We start from the raw sequence: 14131 nt of genomic DNA, 5'->3' as shown, positions 1-14131 counted from the left end.
TCCGCCTGACAAAAAATATCAAAAGAAGGGGCAAATTATGAAACAAATTTGCATCATATTATAAAAGACTGATGTTCATACTAGATAGAAATACTCCCAATAAGATAACTAATGAATAAATTAGGAACAGCTCTTAAATATGAGAAGATGGCTCAACTTCAGTCATTTAAAAACCACAAATAAGCCTGGTTGCCTAATGGTGCTCACCTGTGATTCAACAAGTCGGGGGCTCAGGCAGGAAGATGGCAAAATTTGAGGCCAGCCTGGGCAATTTAGCCAGACCCTGTCTCGAAATTAAAACCTTTAAAAGGAGGGGGATGCTGTAGTTCAGTGACAAAGCACCTGAGGTTCAATCCCCAGTATCACAACACATAAATACTATGAATAAAATTATAATTTTCTGCCCACTAGACTGGCAGTGATCAAAGCATGATATATTTTGTAGCTGAGGATGTGGGGGAATGCACATTCCCTTATAGAGCTGATAGATGTGTATATTAGTACAAGATCCTTGGAAGGTAACACAGTAGTGGCAACCTTAATATCCACTTAGGAACTGGATGTATAAATAAATATGCCTTGACTTATGGTGAGGTTTACATCTGATTAAACCCATAGTGAACTGAAAATATCACTAAGGCAAGCAACCTTAAATTCATCTGGACACAAAAACAACTCTTAGGGCTGGGGATGTGGCTCAAGCGGTAGCGCGCTCGCCTGGTATGCGTGCGACCCGGGTTCGATCCTCAGCACCACATACCAACAAAGATGTTGTGTCCGCCGAGAACTAAAAAATAAATATTAAAAATTCTTTCTCTCTCTCTCTCCTCTCTCACTCTCTCTTAAAAAAAAAAAAAACAACTCTTAAAAGATATATGTTGGATTGACAAACATTTTTTTTTATTTCACAAAAAAATAGAATTATTTTAAATATGACATTTTTCCTAGTACATTAAAAATAGCATTTGTTTCCTACACATATTTTCAACATGATTTTTCAAAAACATACCCACTGCATAAACATTGGAAATGTGGCAGAAATACACACTCAATACTTTATTTATTTCATAAAATAGGACAAGTATTGTTTTTGATGTGCTTCTGTAGACATTGCACATGTTTCTCCCTACAAATGAGGCAGGGAGAATGAGCAGGTGCTCTTACTTACAAAGAAATTGAGGTCCCAGAATTTAAATGACTTCCATAGCAGCAGAATCAGACATGAGATTATTTCTCCTTCTTCTTCCTCCAGCCATAAATAACACAAAGAATAAAAGCTCCATTAAAAATACAAACATTAGTAGGATTGGAGGATACAGATGCTCAGCGGGCACTTAATAAATATCTGTGAATTGCAAGATCACCAAGAGAAAGTAGTAAGCCCAGAAAGTCCTTTGCCAAGTGCCTGGCATTGTAACATCTGAGACCTTGAGAGTAAGTCAAGAACTTCACTGTGACACAAGTTGAATACCTTTCAGGGTATGGAAGTTCAAAGGTGGTTGTTGGCAAATGTGACTCACGGGTCTTAACTCTGGAAATCGCTATCAACATTGTAGAATTGCTTCATCAGTTGTCAAGGGCTGACAGCTGCTGGAGTGACAGCTTTTACTGGTATGGATATCGTCATGGTCTCCCCAGAACCACGAAATCACCCACATCCTGGGTCCATTTACCAGGCTTCTGCTTCAGTCTCTTCTGATACCCGGCTCTGACTAACAAATCCCAGACAGGAAGAACACTTTGTAGATTTTTGTGTCTGTAAAAGCTGAGGTCCCTTGTCCCTAACTCACTCTGGTAAAATGGAAGTTTCTTTCCCTTCCATATGGAAAGCTAATGTTGGTTTCTTGGCAGAACTTTGGAGTCTGCCTCAGACCTTTTCCTTGATTGGACACTTTGTCTTTCCAATTGAGAACAAGGTTCCTCAGCTATGTTCCAGTCATCAAGGTCCAAAGAGCTCAGCACTGTCTAGTTGTTCCTCATTGTAGAGCAGGATATTCTCCATCAATTTGCGTTTGGCCTCATTGATCTCAACTTCCCATGAAGTCTCTGTAGCTATAGTTCAATGGAAAATAAAAAAGAGCAACCTGAACAAAAGTTATAATTCTTTGAAAGGGCACAGTCTCCCTTAAATTAGGTTTTTCAATCAGGCCTCAGATAACAAGCATGTTTATGCCTTCTTCCTTTGCAAGGAAGTCTACCTTTCCAGACAGGAGGGGGCTCCCATGCTCCTCTCCACAGTGGAAAGAGGTTTAGAGTCCACAACACTACAGCCTCTCTCCCCCTGCTAGGAGGAGCAGCAGTAGGAGTGGTCCGAGCCTAGATATTCATTGAGCCATATCAAGGGGACCAGAACACTTCATAGAAAAGATCTTCCTAATTTTTATTTCAGAAGGAAGCCTGGATGTGACAGGAATGGAAGGTTTCTTAGAAATGACTGATGAGTATGAAGAGGAAGGCTGGGAGAGGCCACACCGGGCCCTTGATGGTCTGGGGAAAGAGTTCAGACTTGGTCTCTGAGATGGGGACTTTAAACAAAGGTGTGTCATGAGCACTTTGTTTTTTAAAAACCACTATAGGGCTGGCATGGTGTTGTAATTGGAGCATCTCTGGAAGCCAAGTCAGGAGGATTGCAAGTTTAAGGCCAGATTCAGCAACATAGTAGGGCCTTAAGAAACTTAATGAGAATTTGTCTCCACATAAAAAAACAAAGAGGAAGGGATGTAACTCACTGGAAAAGCACCCCTGGATTCAATTCCCTAATACCAAAACACAACAACAACAACAACAACAACAAAAAAAAACATTCTAGGGCTGGGGGTATAGCTCAGTGGAGCACTTGCCTGGTGTATGTGAGGCCCTGGGTTCCACCTGACACCAGAGAAATACGTACATACATATATAAATATAGAAACCATTCTAGTTGGCTTCCAGAGAAAGAACTGGTAAAGGAGGGACTGGAGTGGGTAAAGGAGGATGCAGGGAAGCTGTGCAGTCATCCCACATGAAGGACAAAAGTTTAGCCTGTGGATAAGGATAGGCAGAGATAGAGACAGAGAGGTTCAGGAAGAGAGGGAAATGTCAAGGATAACTCCTAAAATTGACATATGCTATTGGTTTAATTAAATAACATTTACATATTCTCAAAAAAAAAAAAGGATAACTCCTGGGTTTCTCATTGTGCAACTGGCTGGTGGGAGAATGAATAGATAACTAAAGAAAGGAGTGAAAGGAGCAATAGAGGAAGAAATGATGGGTAGAAGTTAGGGACACACCAAGGAGGGTACAAAAGTCCTTGGAGGACCTTCCCTGCTTACCATCCTCGGGAGCCCGTGGGCCAGTGCAGGCCTCAGAGGAGTCTGCCTCCACTCCTCTGGTGTCCTGTAGCCTTTCTTCTCCGTTCTCTGCAGGGACAGGTGAGGCCCTCACAGAGGAGGGGGCATCAAGGCTACCATCGTCCACATCATCTGTTTCCTCAGGAGTGTTGGAGGAAGCTCCTGTGCCCTCAGAGAACCCGCTCCAAGGCAGCGAGGTCTCCTGACTTCGGAACCACTCTTCCACCACAGCCACAGAGCCACGCGCCTTGGGGCGGAGAGAGAAGAGCACTTGTCAAGAACCCTTTCTAAAATCGAAAGCCAAAACCTTGTCACCCAGGCCTCGGGAGAGACACACTAAACCATGAAATGGCTGTTGTTTTATTGGAAGAACAGCATCCTGCCTTTGAAAAGATCTGAACTTGACTCCTGCCCCCATAGCCATAAAGGAGAGACAGCACACGAGCCCAAACGGTCCCATCATAGAACCCCATTCCTCTGGCCACGTGAGTGGTCCAGGCTTCAGCACATGACCCAAGAGAGACAACTGGAATCCTTCCTTAGGATTTTCCCACCTTGAGCTGGAAAGAGTGCCCTTTGCTTTCTAGTGGAACCAGACTCCCCACCAAACACAGGAAATCCATTTGCAGAACCCTAACGGAGAGCACAGTAGAGGCAAGAGATGGAGAAAGGGCCAGAGACATAGACACATGACAGTGACTCACCAGGGGGTCTAACTGTCCTGAAAGCAGAGCAAGGCTGGCCCTCTCTGCTGTTTGGTCAAATGAACCACTAAATTCGTTAATTCCACTTTTGCACACACACATGCTTGTGTGCGTGCATGCACACACACACCAAAGGCATACATGAAGACCTTTGTTTTTTCCCCAGGAGGTGTACACCAGGCCATGAAGTCCTTTAATAATAGTAACAAATCACATTTCCTCAGTGTCTTGTAAAAGTTCAGTGTGTGGTCAGGGTGCAGTGGTGCATGCTTGTATTCCCAGTGACTCAGGAGGTTGAGGCAGGAAGATCGCGAGATCCAGGCCAACTTTAGTAACTAGGGAGGCTGTCAGCAACTTAGCAAGACCCTGTCTCAAAATAAAAAATAAAAAGGGCTGGGGATGTACTCAGTGGTAAAGTGTCCCTGGGTTCAATCCTCAGTATTAAAAAAAAAAAATGCACAGGTGTGAAATTTACAGATTTCACATATAACACACAATGAGTTTTCATGTAGGTCTCCAGATCCTGCTACTTCCCACCCTCAAAAAGAGGATGGAGGGGGCTGGGTTGTGGCTCAGTGACAGAGCACTTGCCTTGCATATGTGAGGTACTGGGTTTGATCTTCAGCACCACATAAAAATAAATAAACGAAATAAAGACATTGTGCCTGTGTATAACTAAAAATATATTTTTTTAAAAAAAAGAGGGTGGAGGAAAAGAGGAAGGAGGTACCCAGAGAGAAGAGGAGGGAACGAAACACCGTTGGAGAAAGCAAGTAGAGTCTGTAAACATCAGAGAGTCTGGCCCAGCCACACACCTGCTCTCAGGCTCCCCCACTGTCCACACACTGCCCCTTTTTGCTCATGAGCGCTCCAGTAGGTTCTACTTGTCACCAAAGACAGCCCTTATTTATGAGATCATGCCCAGCAAGCCCTGGCAAGGCAGGCACAGGCATCCTCTGAAAGTGAGGCCCAGCTGAGGGCGAGGCTCACCTCCTCCAGGCTGGCATTGCGCCTCCGCAGGCAGAGGTAGATAGCTGTGCCCAAGGCCTCAGCACAGTGCTCTGGCAGCGCCCCTGCTCTTTTTTCCAGGTACTTCTGGCAGATCTCCTTTGCCACTGCCTTCTCCACACCCGTCTTCCTGGAGCAGAGTGAGGAGGTGCTGCTGGGAATCTCACTGAGGAGTAGATCCTTCTGTGGGAAGAAGGGTGTGAGGTCCCTGTGAGCTGCAGGCTGTGGCAGCCTGCCCTGCCCACCTCCAGGATGGCCCTTGAGCCTCAAAACCTTCTCAGACACACAGGACATTTTAAAAATAAATGCCCAGGCCTGGTTCAGTGGTTCATTCCCATAATCCCAGGGACTCGGGAAGCTGAGACAGGAGGATCCCAAGTTCAAAACCAGCCTCAGCAACTTAGTGAGACTCTATATCAACATAAAAAATAAAAAGGGCTGGGGATGTAGCTCAGTGGTAAAATGCCCCTGGGTTTAATCTCCAGTACCAAAAAGTGAATAAATAAAATAAAACTCCCAAGTCCCAGATACCAGAGAAAAATACTCAGGAACTGGAAAATCTAAAATTCCTTATATACCTAAGGCATCCCATAGTGCCCTCACCCCACAACCACTAGGGCCTGACCTTTCTAGGCCTCAGTTGCTTCAGCAGGAAAATAGGGTAACAAAAATACCTTATTACTAGGACTAACACAAACATTATCAGGATAATGTACACACAGCACAGTGGGAAACCTGATGCAGAATCAATATGCAATAGCCCATGGGTGGTAAACTCCAGTGACAACTGTCATTTGCACACTACTTACTGTAGGCTGAGCACTTGACTCACATTTATGACTTAAGTCTTGTTAACAATGACATGGGCTCTTTCTGCCTCCATAGCCATCAAGGTCCCCATGAAAAAGCTTGTGGTCGAAGTCTGGGGCACAAAGCAGGTTCTGAAGTTTACCCTTGCCTGTGCCTACCCTACAGAAGATTGAATCCTGGGCACTGCCATTGCCAGCAGGTTTTTCAGGAGAGAATAAAAATGAATGGAAAAGTTGGGAATTGGGAATTTCAGAACAGGAGCTGTAACCATCAAAAGACACAAGAGTGCTAAGGGTAGTGCCAGGGCACTCTGGTGCCAAACTGTGATCCCAGTTGTTAGGGTCTGTAAATAAGTCAAGATGGCACCTGGCACTTTGCCAGAGGGAGTGGTTTGAGAAGGAACGCCAGCGAGCCATTAAGATGATAGAGATTCCTTAATGAGTGACTGCTGTGTCTAGATTATGTCAATTGGGTTAAGCTGTGTGTAATCATTAAGATGATGATTCCTTATTGGTTGACTGCAATGTCTAGTTTATGTTAATTAAGATAAGCTGTGTGTAATTAGTTATATATATATATATACATATATACCCCTACTGTCTTACAATAAACGGCTCCCACTCCTGCTGTATCAGTCTTCACAAGTTGCTCGTCACCCCCCACCCATTAGTTTGCTGCAGCCAGACTGCGGCACCCAGTGACATAGGAGGCTGAGGCAAGAGGATCACAGTTCAAAACCAGCCTCAGCAACCTAGCAAGGCCCTAAGCAATTTGGCGAGTCCCTATCTCTAAATAAAAAATAAAAAGGGCTGGGGATATGGTTGAGTTTTTAAACCCCCTGGGTTTAATGCCTGGTACCAAAGAAAAAAGGAAGAAAAACTACAACAAGTATGTTTACAATTCAGAAAAAACAACTCTGAAAGATTATCAGTCATGGGTCGTGATGCTTACTTCAAAAACTAAATAAATAAATGAATAAATAAGCAAACAAATCCCACTCTACTGCAGTCTCCCCATCCAGCCAATGGGTGGTGTGAAGATCTGAGGAGCAGCCACAAGCTCCATACCTGGAGAGAAACCTGTAGCTGATAAGGGGTGCATTTGCACAATTCCCTTGTATGAGCTCTGCCTTTTAAATGTTTATATTTTTAAAAAGTGTAATGGGGGCTGGGGATGTTGTTCAATAGTAGAGCACTTGTCTACCATTGGCAAAGCCCTGGGTTCCATCCCCAGCATCATAAAATTAAATAAATAATGGTGTTCAAAGTGACAGTGGAAATTTGTGATTGACAGGCACATAGGTTACCACCACCTGGAATGGAACCAGAAACTACTCAGGGTTATTATGGTGCAAGACTGATAAAAGCAGCAGCCTGATGGAAAGACAGGTCTTATCTAGCCACCATCAGCAAGAGGTGCTGAGAACAGGCTGTGACAGGATGATGGGACTTCACAATGGAGGAGTCAGCAGCTAATCTCAGCACTCACCACTCATGAGTAGGACACAGGGCTCAGGGCCCTGTGATGCAACTGCAAGCCCACGGCACCTGGAAGAAGTGCACTGACAATAACCCACGAACCCACACCTAGTCTGAACCGCCAGCAGCCAGGGCACAGGAAATATACGGAGAACAGAGAAACAAGTGAAAGACACCACAAGGGTACAGTGGGGCAGTCTATTATTGACTCACAAAAATGCAATGACATACAAAAGGCAAAGGGAGGAGGGGCCCGAGAGAGGACACCCACAAGAAACAACTGGACTGAGGACTTTTTTTTGGGTCCACAAGCAAACCACCTTGCAAAAGCAACCGTGGGGCTGGGGGTGCAGCTCAGTGGTAGAGTGTGAGGCTCTGGCTCCATTAATAACTCCATTCTTAATAAGGAGTGGTTATTAAATCATATCAAGGAACTAAGAAAATAACTATTTCATGTGTACAATCACATAATATCTGGGATTTGCTTTAAAATTGTCCGTGATGGGGCTGGGGATGTGGCTCAAGCGGTAGCGCACTCGCCTGGCATGTGTGCGGCCCGGGTTCGATTCTCAGCACCACATACCAACAAAGATGTTGTGTCCGCCGAGAACTAAAAAAAAAATAAATATTAAAAATTCTCTCTCTCTCTCTCTCTCTCTCTCTCTCTCTCTCTCTCTCTCTCTCCTCTCTCACTCTCTCTTTAAAAAAAAAAAAAATTGTCCGTGATGACAAGGGGTTTGGACCATCCTTGAAGTAGGAAGGGATGATGGTGACAGAGGAATGGAGTCCCTGAGCTGCTGGGTTTCCTAAGACAAGTGTATGGAGTGACTGAAATAAAAAATGTTACTTAAGTAGTATTTAAGTATTACAAGAAGTTTTTGTTAAAATTTAAAATATGACAGGGGTTGGGGGTGTAACTCAGTAGTAAAGTACATGCTTAGGTTTCCAGAAGCCCTGGGTTCAATCCCCAGTACCAAAAAAAAAAAAAAAAAAAAAAAAAAAAAAAAAAAAATTACATTACAAAAAATGTTTAGATTTGGGGATCAAATGTTAATTGTCCCCTCATTTCAAAAAAGGATTATCAAAAATGATATCCCTCCACATTTGTGGAAAACGTTTAAGAATAACAACAACAACAATAACAAAAAAAAACCCTCCTCCTCATATGACATTCTCCAGGGAGTCCCAGAGGAATGCTAGGGACTATGTCTCGAGGAAAAGTCAGGAAAGAAAGATCACCCCTAAAGGGCCCCAAACCACATCCACATTGGATCTATGCCCTCTTTACAGCATCCGGGATCCAGAGCCAAAAGGGGTGGAGCCCACAGAGTTCAGCAAAGGGACAAGGGTGATTTTTCTATATAGAAAGGAAGGCCAACAGGCTCCTCACCCTAGAGCACAGGGTGTGTTTTCGGGTCACATACACACACACACACACACACACACACACACACACACACACACACCCACAGAGCTGGTTTTCCAATGGTCTCAACATCTGGGCAGGGAAAGTACCCCGGGCTGGCGCAGCCCCTGAGCAATTCTGCAGAAGGCAGGGACTCAATCTTAGCCCTGCCATGTGGCACCACACCCTCACTGCACCTGAGCCTAAGCTTTCTCAGCAGCAATATGGGGACGATAACGGTGAGTTTGGATGGGTGGACTGTCACAATAGTTAAATACTCAGAAAAGTGTCATGGTCAAGAGCTTAAGATCTGGAACCCAAGGGACCCAAGTCAGAATTGTGGCATGTACGACTCTGAGGTCTCAGGTGACTCTCAGAGCCCACATTCCTCATCCGTGGACCATCATCATGATCCCATCATGGGAATTTTTGAGAAGATTCTGAAAGATTACATATGAAAAATGCCTAGCACAGAGCAGAGTCATACCTTGTCAGCACATTTTTGAAATGACACTGTGTTTGTGTGTGTCTATGTGATCTTTGACCTATAAAAGTACTGCTTTTATTACAAAACCCCATTTATTTTTTTTAGTTATAGGTGAACACAAAGTCTTTATTTTACTTTACATGGTGCTAAGGACCGAACCTAGTGCCTTATGCATGCTAGGCAAGCACTCTACCTCTGAGCCACAACCCCAGCCCTACAAAAAACCCATTTATTATTTTTTTTTTAAAAAACCCACTTAAAGGAGCAGAAATTAACTTTGACCAAGTTGAAGACAACCCTATCTAACTGCCTGAAAGATAGAGAAGAAGTGGGTCTTCCCTACCCATTCTAAATTCAACCATCGTGAGAAAGCAATTGTTTGGCCAATGGAGATGGGCGGTGAAAGTCACTTTGCACAAATGCAAATAAAACCCCGGACTGAGGCCTCATGAGTGTGTTTAAAACGGACCCAGACCTCCCTACACACAGCAATGACCCCCAGGTAGCAGCCTGTTGGCCAGAAGTGACCTAGTCCCTTACCAGATAAACTGGGCTTCGGTCCTTATCCACTGCAGGGATGCCAGTGAGGATCTCTGCCAGCACCTGGAGAGAACAGAACAGGGAGTTACCACAGTTCAGCTCTGACATTCATGCATGAGGTCAGTGGGAGAACTGGCCATAAGGGAAGTTTCTCTGTAGTGCAGTTTTTTTTTTTTGTTTGTTTGTTTGTTTTTTAGAATTCTTTTTTTTAAAGAGAGAGAGAGAATTTTTTAATATTTATTTTCTAGTTTTCGGCAGACACAACATCTTTGTTGGTATGTGGTGCTGAGGATCGAACCCGGGCCGCACGCATGCCAGGCGAGCGCGCTACCGCTTGAGCCACATCCCCAGCCCCTGTAGTGCAGTTTGAGCCCCAGGATGGCTCTGCCATTTGCCAGCAGACACTTGCTCAAAGTCTGGGACATGGGAATATCACTGAATATTCCTCCAACTAAAGATGTCACCCAGCTGCCAGCAGTCTCACCAACAGCAAAACAGGAGGATGGAATTCAAAAAGCCAAGTGTGTAAATGTGTGTATGTTGTTATTATTTGGCAGACAACATCTTGCTGCATTGTCCAGGCAGCCTCAAACTCTTTTTTTTTTTTTTTTAAATATTTATTTTTTAGTTCTCGGCGGACACAACATCTTTGTTGGTATGTGGTGCTGAGGATCGAACCCGGGCCACACGCATGCCAGGCGAGCGCGCTACCGCTTGAGCCACATCCCCAGCCCCAGCCTCAAACTCTTGATCCTCCTGCACCTCAGCCTCCCAACTAGCTGAGATTATAGGTATGTGACGCTGTGCCCAGCTCCAATACACATTTTTTTTTTTTGGTAAAGATATTGAACTCAGGAGCACCTTACCACTGAGCTACATCCAGCTCTTTTTATTTTTAACTTTGAGACAGGGTCTCACTAAATTGCTGAAGCTGGCCTCAAATGTGCAATCCTCCTGCCTCAGCCTCACTACAGGCATGCACCACTTTGCTTGGCTTCCAACGTGCTATTTTTAAAGATTATTTCATTTTGTGATATATAGACACAATGGAGTTTTATTCACCTATAAAAATGAAATTATGTCATTTGCAGGAAAATCAATGGATCTTGAAACCATTTTGTTGAGCAAAATAAGCCAAATTCTGAAGGTCAAGAATCTGTATGTTTTATCCCATATGGAGAAATTAGAGAAGAAAAAGGAAAAAGAAAGATGGTTGGGGGGAATGTCTTATGAAAATTGAAGGGAGATCAGTAGAGCAGAGGAAAGGGACCAGGGAAAGGAGGAAGGGAAGGAAAAGGAAAACACTGGAGAATGGTATTATACCCAAATTATATTATCATATCTTGTGCATGTATGCACACCTAACAATGAACCGCACCATTATGTAAAACCATGATATGTATCTTACTAAACAGGAAACCTCTGAACAAGTATTTGCAGCAGAGAGAAGTGTGGTGGTAACGGGCTGAGTTCAAACTCTGTGACTGTTCCTCACATATTTAGGGGATCTTTGGACAAGTAATTAAAATCTGAGCCTCAGTGTCCTAATTGTGAAATAGGGATCAAGCACATGAGAATGTTACAGGAATGAACATCTGACCCTTGGGGTCAAATCTTTTTCCCAAAACTCTCCTTCTGCCAAGGTGGAATAGGGGCCCATTTACTGGCTGAATGATCCAGTGCCCAGGAGGGGGCAGCAGAGGGCACCACTGCAGCAAGTGGGACTGGAGCCAGTTCAAAGTCCAGGTCCTTCCAGGAAGGGAGAGAATGAGGGGAAATTAGTAAGCAAATATTTCCCTTTCACAGGGCCTGTAATGGATGAGCCATTTACAGCAGTTATTTGGTGCTCATCAAAAAATGCTAAGATGGGGCTGGGGATATGGCTCAAGTGGTAGCGTGCACGCCTGGCATGCGTGCAGCCCGGGTTCGATCCACAAACAAAGATGTTATGTCTGCCGAAAACTAAAAAATAAATATTTAAAAAAAAAAACTAACTCACTCTCTCTCTCTCTCTCTCTCTCTCTCTCTCTCTCTCTCTCTCTCTCTCTCTCTCTCTCTCTCTAAAAAAAAAAAATGCTTAAGAGAGGGCTGGGGCTGTAGCTCAGGGACAAAGCACTTGCCTAGCACTGGGTTCAATCCTCAGCATCACATAAAATTAACAAATAAAATAAAGTCATTCTGTCCATCTACAACTATAAAAAAGTTTTTAAAAAACGCTAAGAGACTGGGGCTGTAGCTCAGTGGCAGAGCGCTTGCCTAGCATGTGTGATCCTCAGCACCACACAAAAATAGACAAAATGAAGGCAGTCTGTCCATCTACAACTACAAGAAATTTTAAAAAAAAATGCTAAGGGGGGCTGGGGTTGTGGCTCAGCAGTTAGAGCACTCACCTAGCATATGCAAAGCCCTGGGTTCAATCCTCAGCACCACATAAAAATAAATAAATAAAGGTATTGTGCACAACTACAACTAAAAAATATTTTTTTAAAAATGCTAATAGGGCTGGGGATGTGGCTCGAAGTGTGCAGGGTACTGTGCCATATGTACCATTATCCCCATTTTACTGAAGATAAAACTGAGGCCCAGAGATAAGGGTAATGTAATCTAGGCCACAGGATAGAAAGTAACAGATGGGTCTAGGTGCTTAGCACTTAGGAGTTCAGTCTTATGGATTCTTTTTCACTTTTTAAATTTTTTATTTGTTTATTTTTTATAGGACTGAGGATTGAATCTTGGGGTGCTGTACTACTGAGCTATATCTCCCACCATTTTCATTTTTTGAGACAGGGTCTCATTAAGTTGCCCAGGCTGGCCTTGGACTTGCAATCCTCCCACCCCAGCCTCCTGTGTAGCTGAGATTACAGATATGCATCCCATGCCTGGCCTGCTGGTTCTTAAAGGAACAGGAAAATTCGAAATAGGCCAAGGGAGGCGAGCAAACCAGCAGACCTAGACAAGCTGAGACAGAAGGCAGCTGAATCTGGCCCACAGTGGTCCGGATGAGGGCTCTCGTGACAGATGTGACTGGGTAAGACATCATGGTCAGAGACAGGAAATGCAGAGTTCAAGACTGGAGCAGCAGAGAGAGGGCAAGGCCCAGGTACAGCTGTCTGTGTTTGGCTGAAGCCAAACAGGCTGCCGCTTTTCTAGCCAATGTTTCTCAGACTGGGTTCCATGGAACACTGGCGCTGACAGATACTCTGAGAAAACAAGGTCAAGTGAACGGAACCTCAGCATACCTTTCTCTGATGAATTCACAACGTAAAGAACCCTGCTTGACTGTGTTAACCAACCCAGTATTTTCCAAACATGATTGGCTACAAAACCCTTTTCACACTGATAAACCCAGCCAGATTTTCTCTTAAAATTGAGAGCCATCTCACCACAAAGCCATGAAAAGATAATTTCAGTTTTACTATGAATTCCTGCAAATTCTGAACTAGCTTGGAATGCCTGCCCGTGCCTTGAACTCACCAATGCCTGGTTCTCTCTGACCAGATAGCAGCCCTCTCTGAAACTAGTGATGCCTCATCAATCTTGACCTTCCCTGGCCAGATAACGACCCTCTCTGAGGCTTTAATGACCTTCATAAATTCTGATGTCGGGGCCAGCAAAAATGTAAACTAGCCTTTGTGTTATGCTCCTCAGAGTTGTGTTATCTGTAACCCCCCTTTGTGTAACTTTCTGGGCTATAAAGCTGGGCTGCAAGAAAGTTGCAGGGCAGTCTTGTTCCCGAGGTTTTTGTTGGGAGAGGCAGCCCAGCCAGTTGAAATAATAAGCTTGCTTTAATTTGATTTTAATTGGAATCAGGGGTCTTTTCTTGCATCCTGGTCTAACAACACATCGATCCTGTAGAGATCTCAAGGAACTGGGGTGTGTTATACAGAGAGATATTTTGAGGATTGCTATATTTGGACCATGTGCTCCTGAAGGAGGAAATGTGTTGTAGTTACATTATACCCCAGGGGCCTGGTGCACGGTCACAAAGGGCAAGGTTGGAGGTGGTGGCAGGGATTGGCTGGGTAGATGGGCACTGAATGGCTATTGGACAAATGGATGTTGGACACAGGATAGATGGCTGCACAGTGGACGAACAAATGAGGGAAACCCCACAAATAAACAACTGATGGATGACTGGGTGGAATTAGGTAAGTCAGGAGATAATATCTATAGCCTTTTAGAATCCAGACAGTCAGGAATGCCTTTACTTCAAGGGTTGGCAAACATTTTTCTAACAGGCCACAGAGGAAATATTTTAGCCTTTTTGAACCACATACAGTCGATCACATACGTATGTCCCCCCACCCCAGAACCCATTATATCCTGGGCTTACAAAGCAGCTCTGGGAAGGCAAATGAGTACAGACC

At 44.2% G+C, this 14131-nt stretch overlaps 1 protein-coding gene across 1 annotated transcript in view; it reads right to left on the bottom strand.

Annotated features, from left to right (window-relative positions):
* Positions 1 to 937: 937 nt before the first annotated feature.
* The window catches only part of Irak2 (interleukin 1 receptor associated kinase 2), a 55704-nt gene continuing 42510 nt past the window's right edge, over positions 938 to 14131 (bottom strand). Inside the window, exons 10-13 of the mRNA XM_026383120.2 lie at positions 9765 to 9827; positions 5027 to 5227; positions 3315 to 3579; positions 938 to 2052 (exon numbers count right to left, since the gene is read on the bottom strand). Of these exons, the coding sequence (XP_026238905.2) occupies positions 1940 to 2052; positions 3315 to 3579; positions 5027 to 5227; positions 9765 to 9827 (642 nt within the window). The 3' untranslated portion in view covers positions 938 to 1939. The remainder of the gene's footprint in view (positions 2053 to 3314; positions 3580 to 5026; positions 5228 to 9764; positions 9828 to 14131) is intronic.

Source organism: Urocitellus parryii, chromosome 16 (genome assembly GCF_045843805.1).
Source record: "Urocitellus parryii isolate mUroPar1 chromosome 16, mUroPar1.hap1, whole genome shotgun sequence".
Lineage (NCBI taxonomy): Eukaryota > Metazoa > Chordata > Mammalia > Rodentia > Sciuridae > Urocitellus > Urocitellus parryii.
This window is presented reverse-complemented; position numbering and strand designations above follow the sequence as displayed.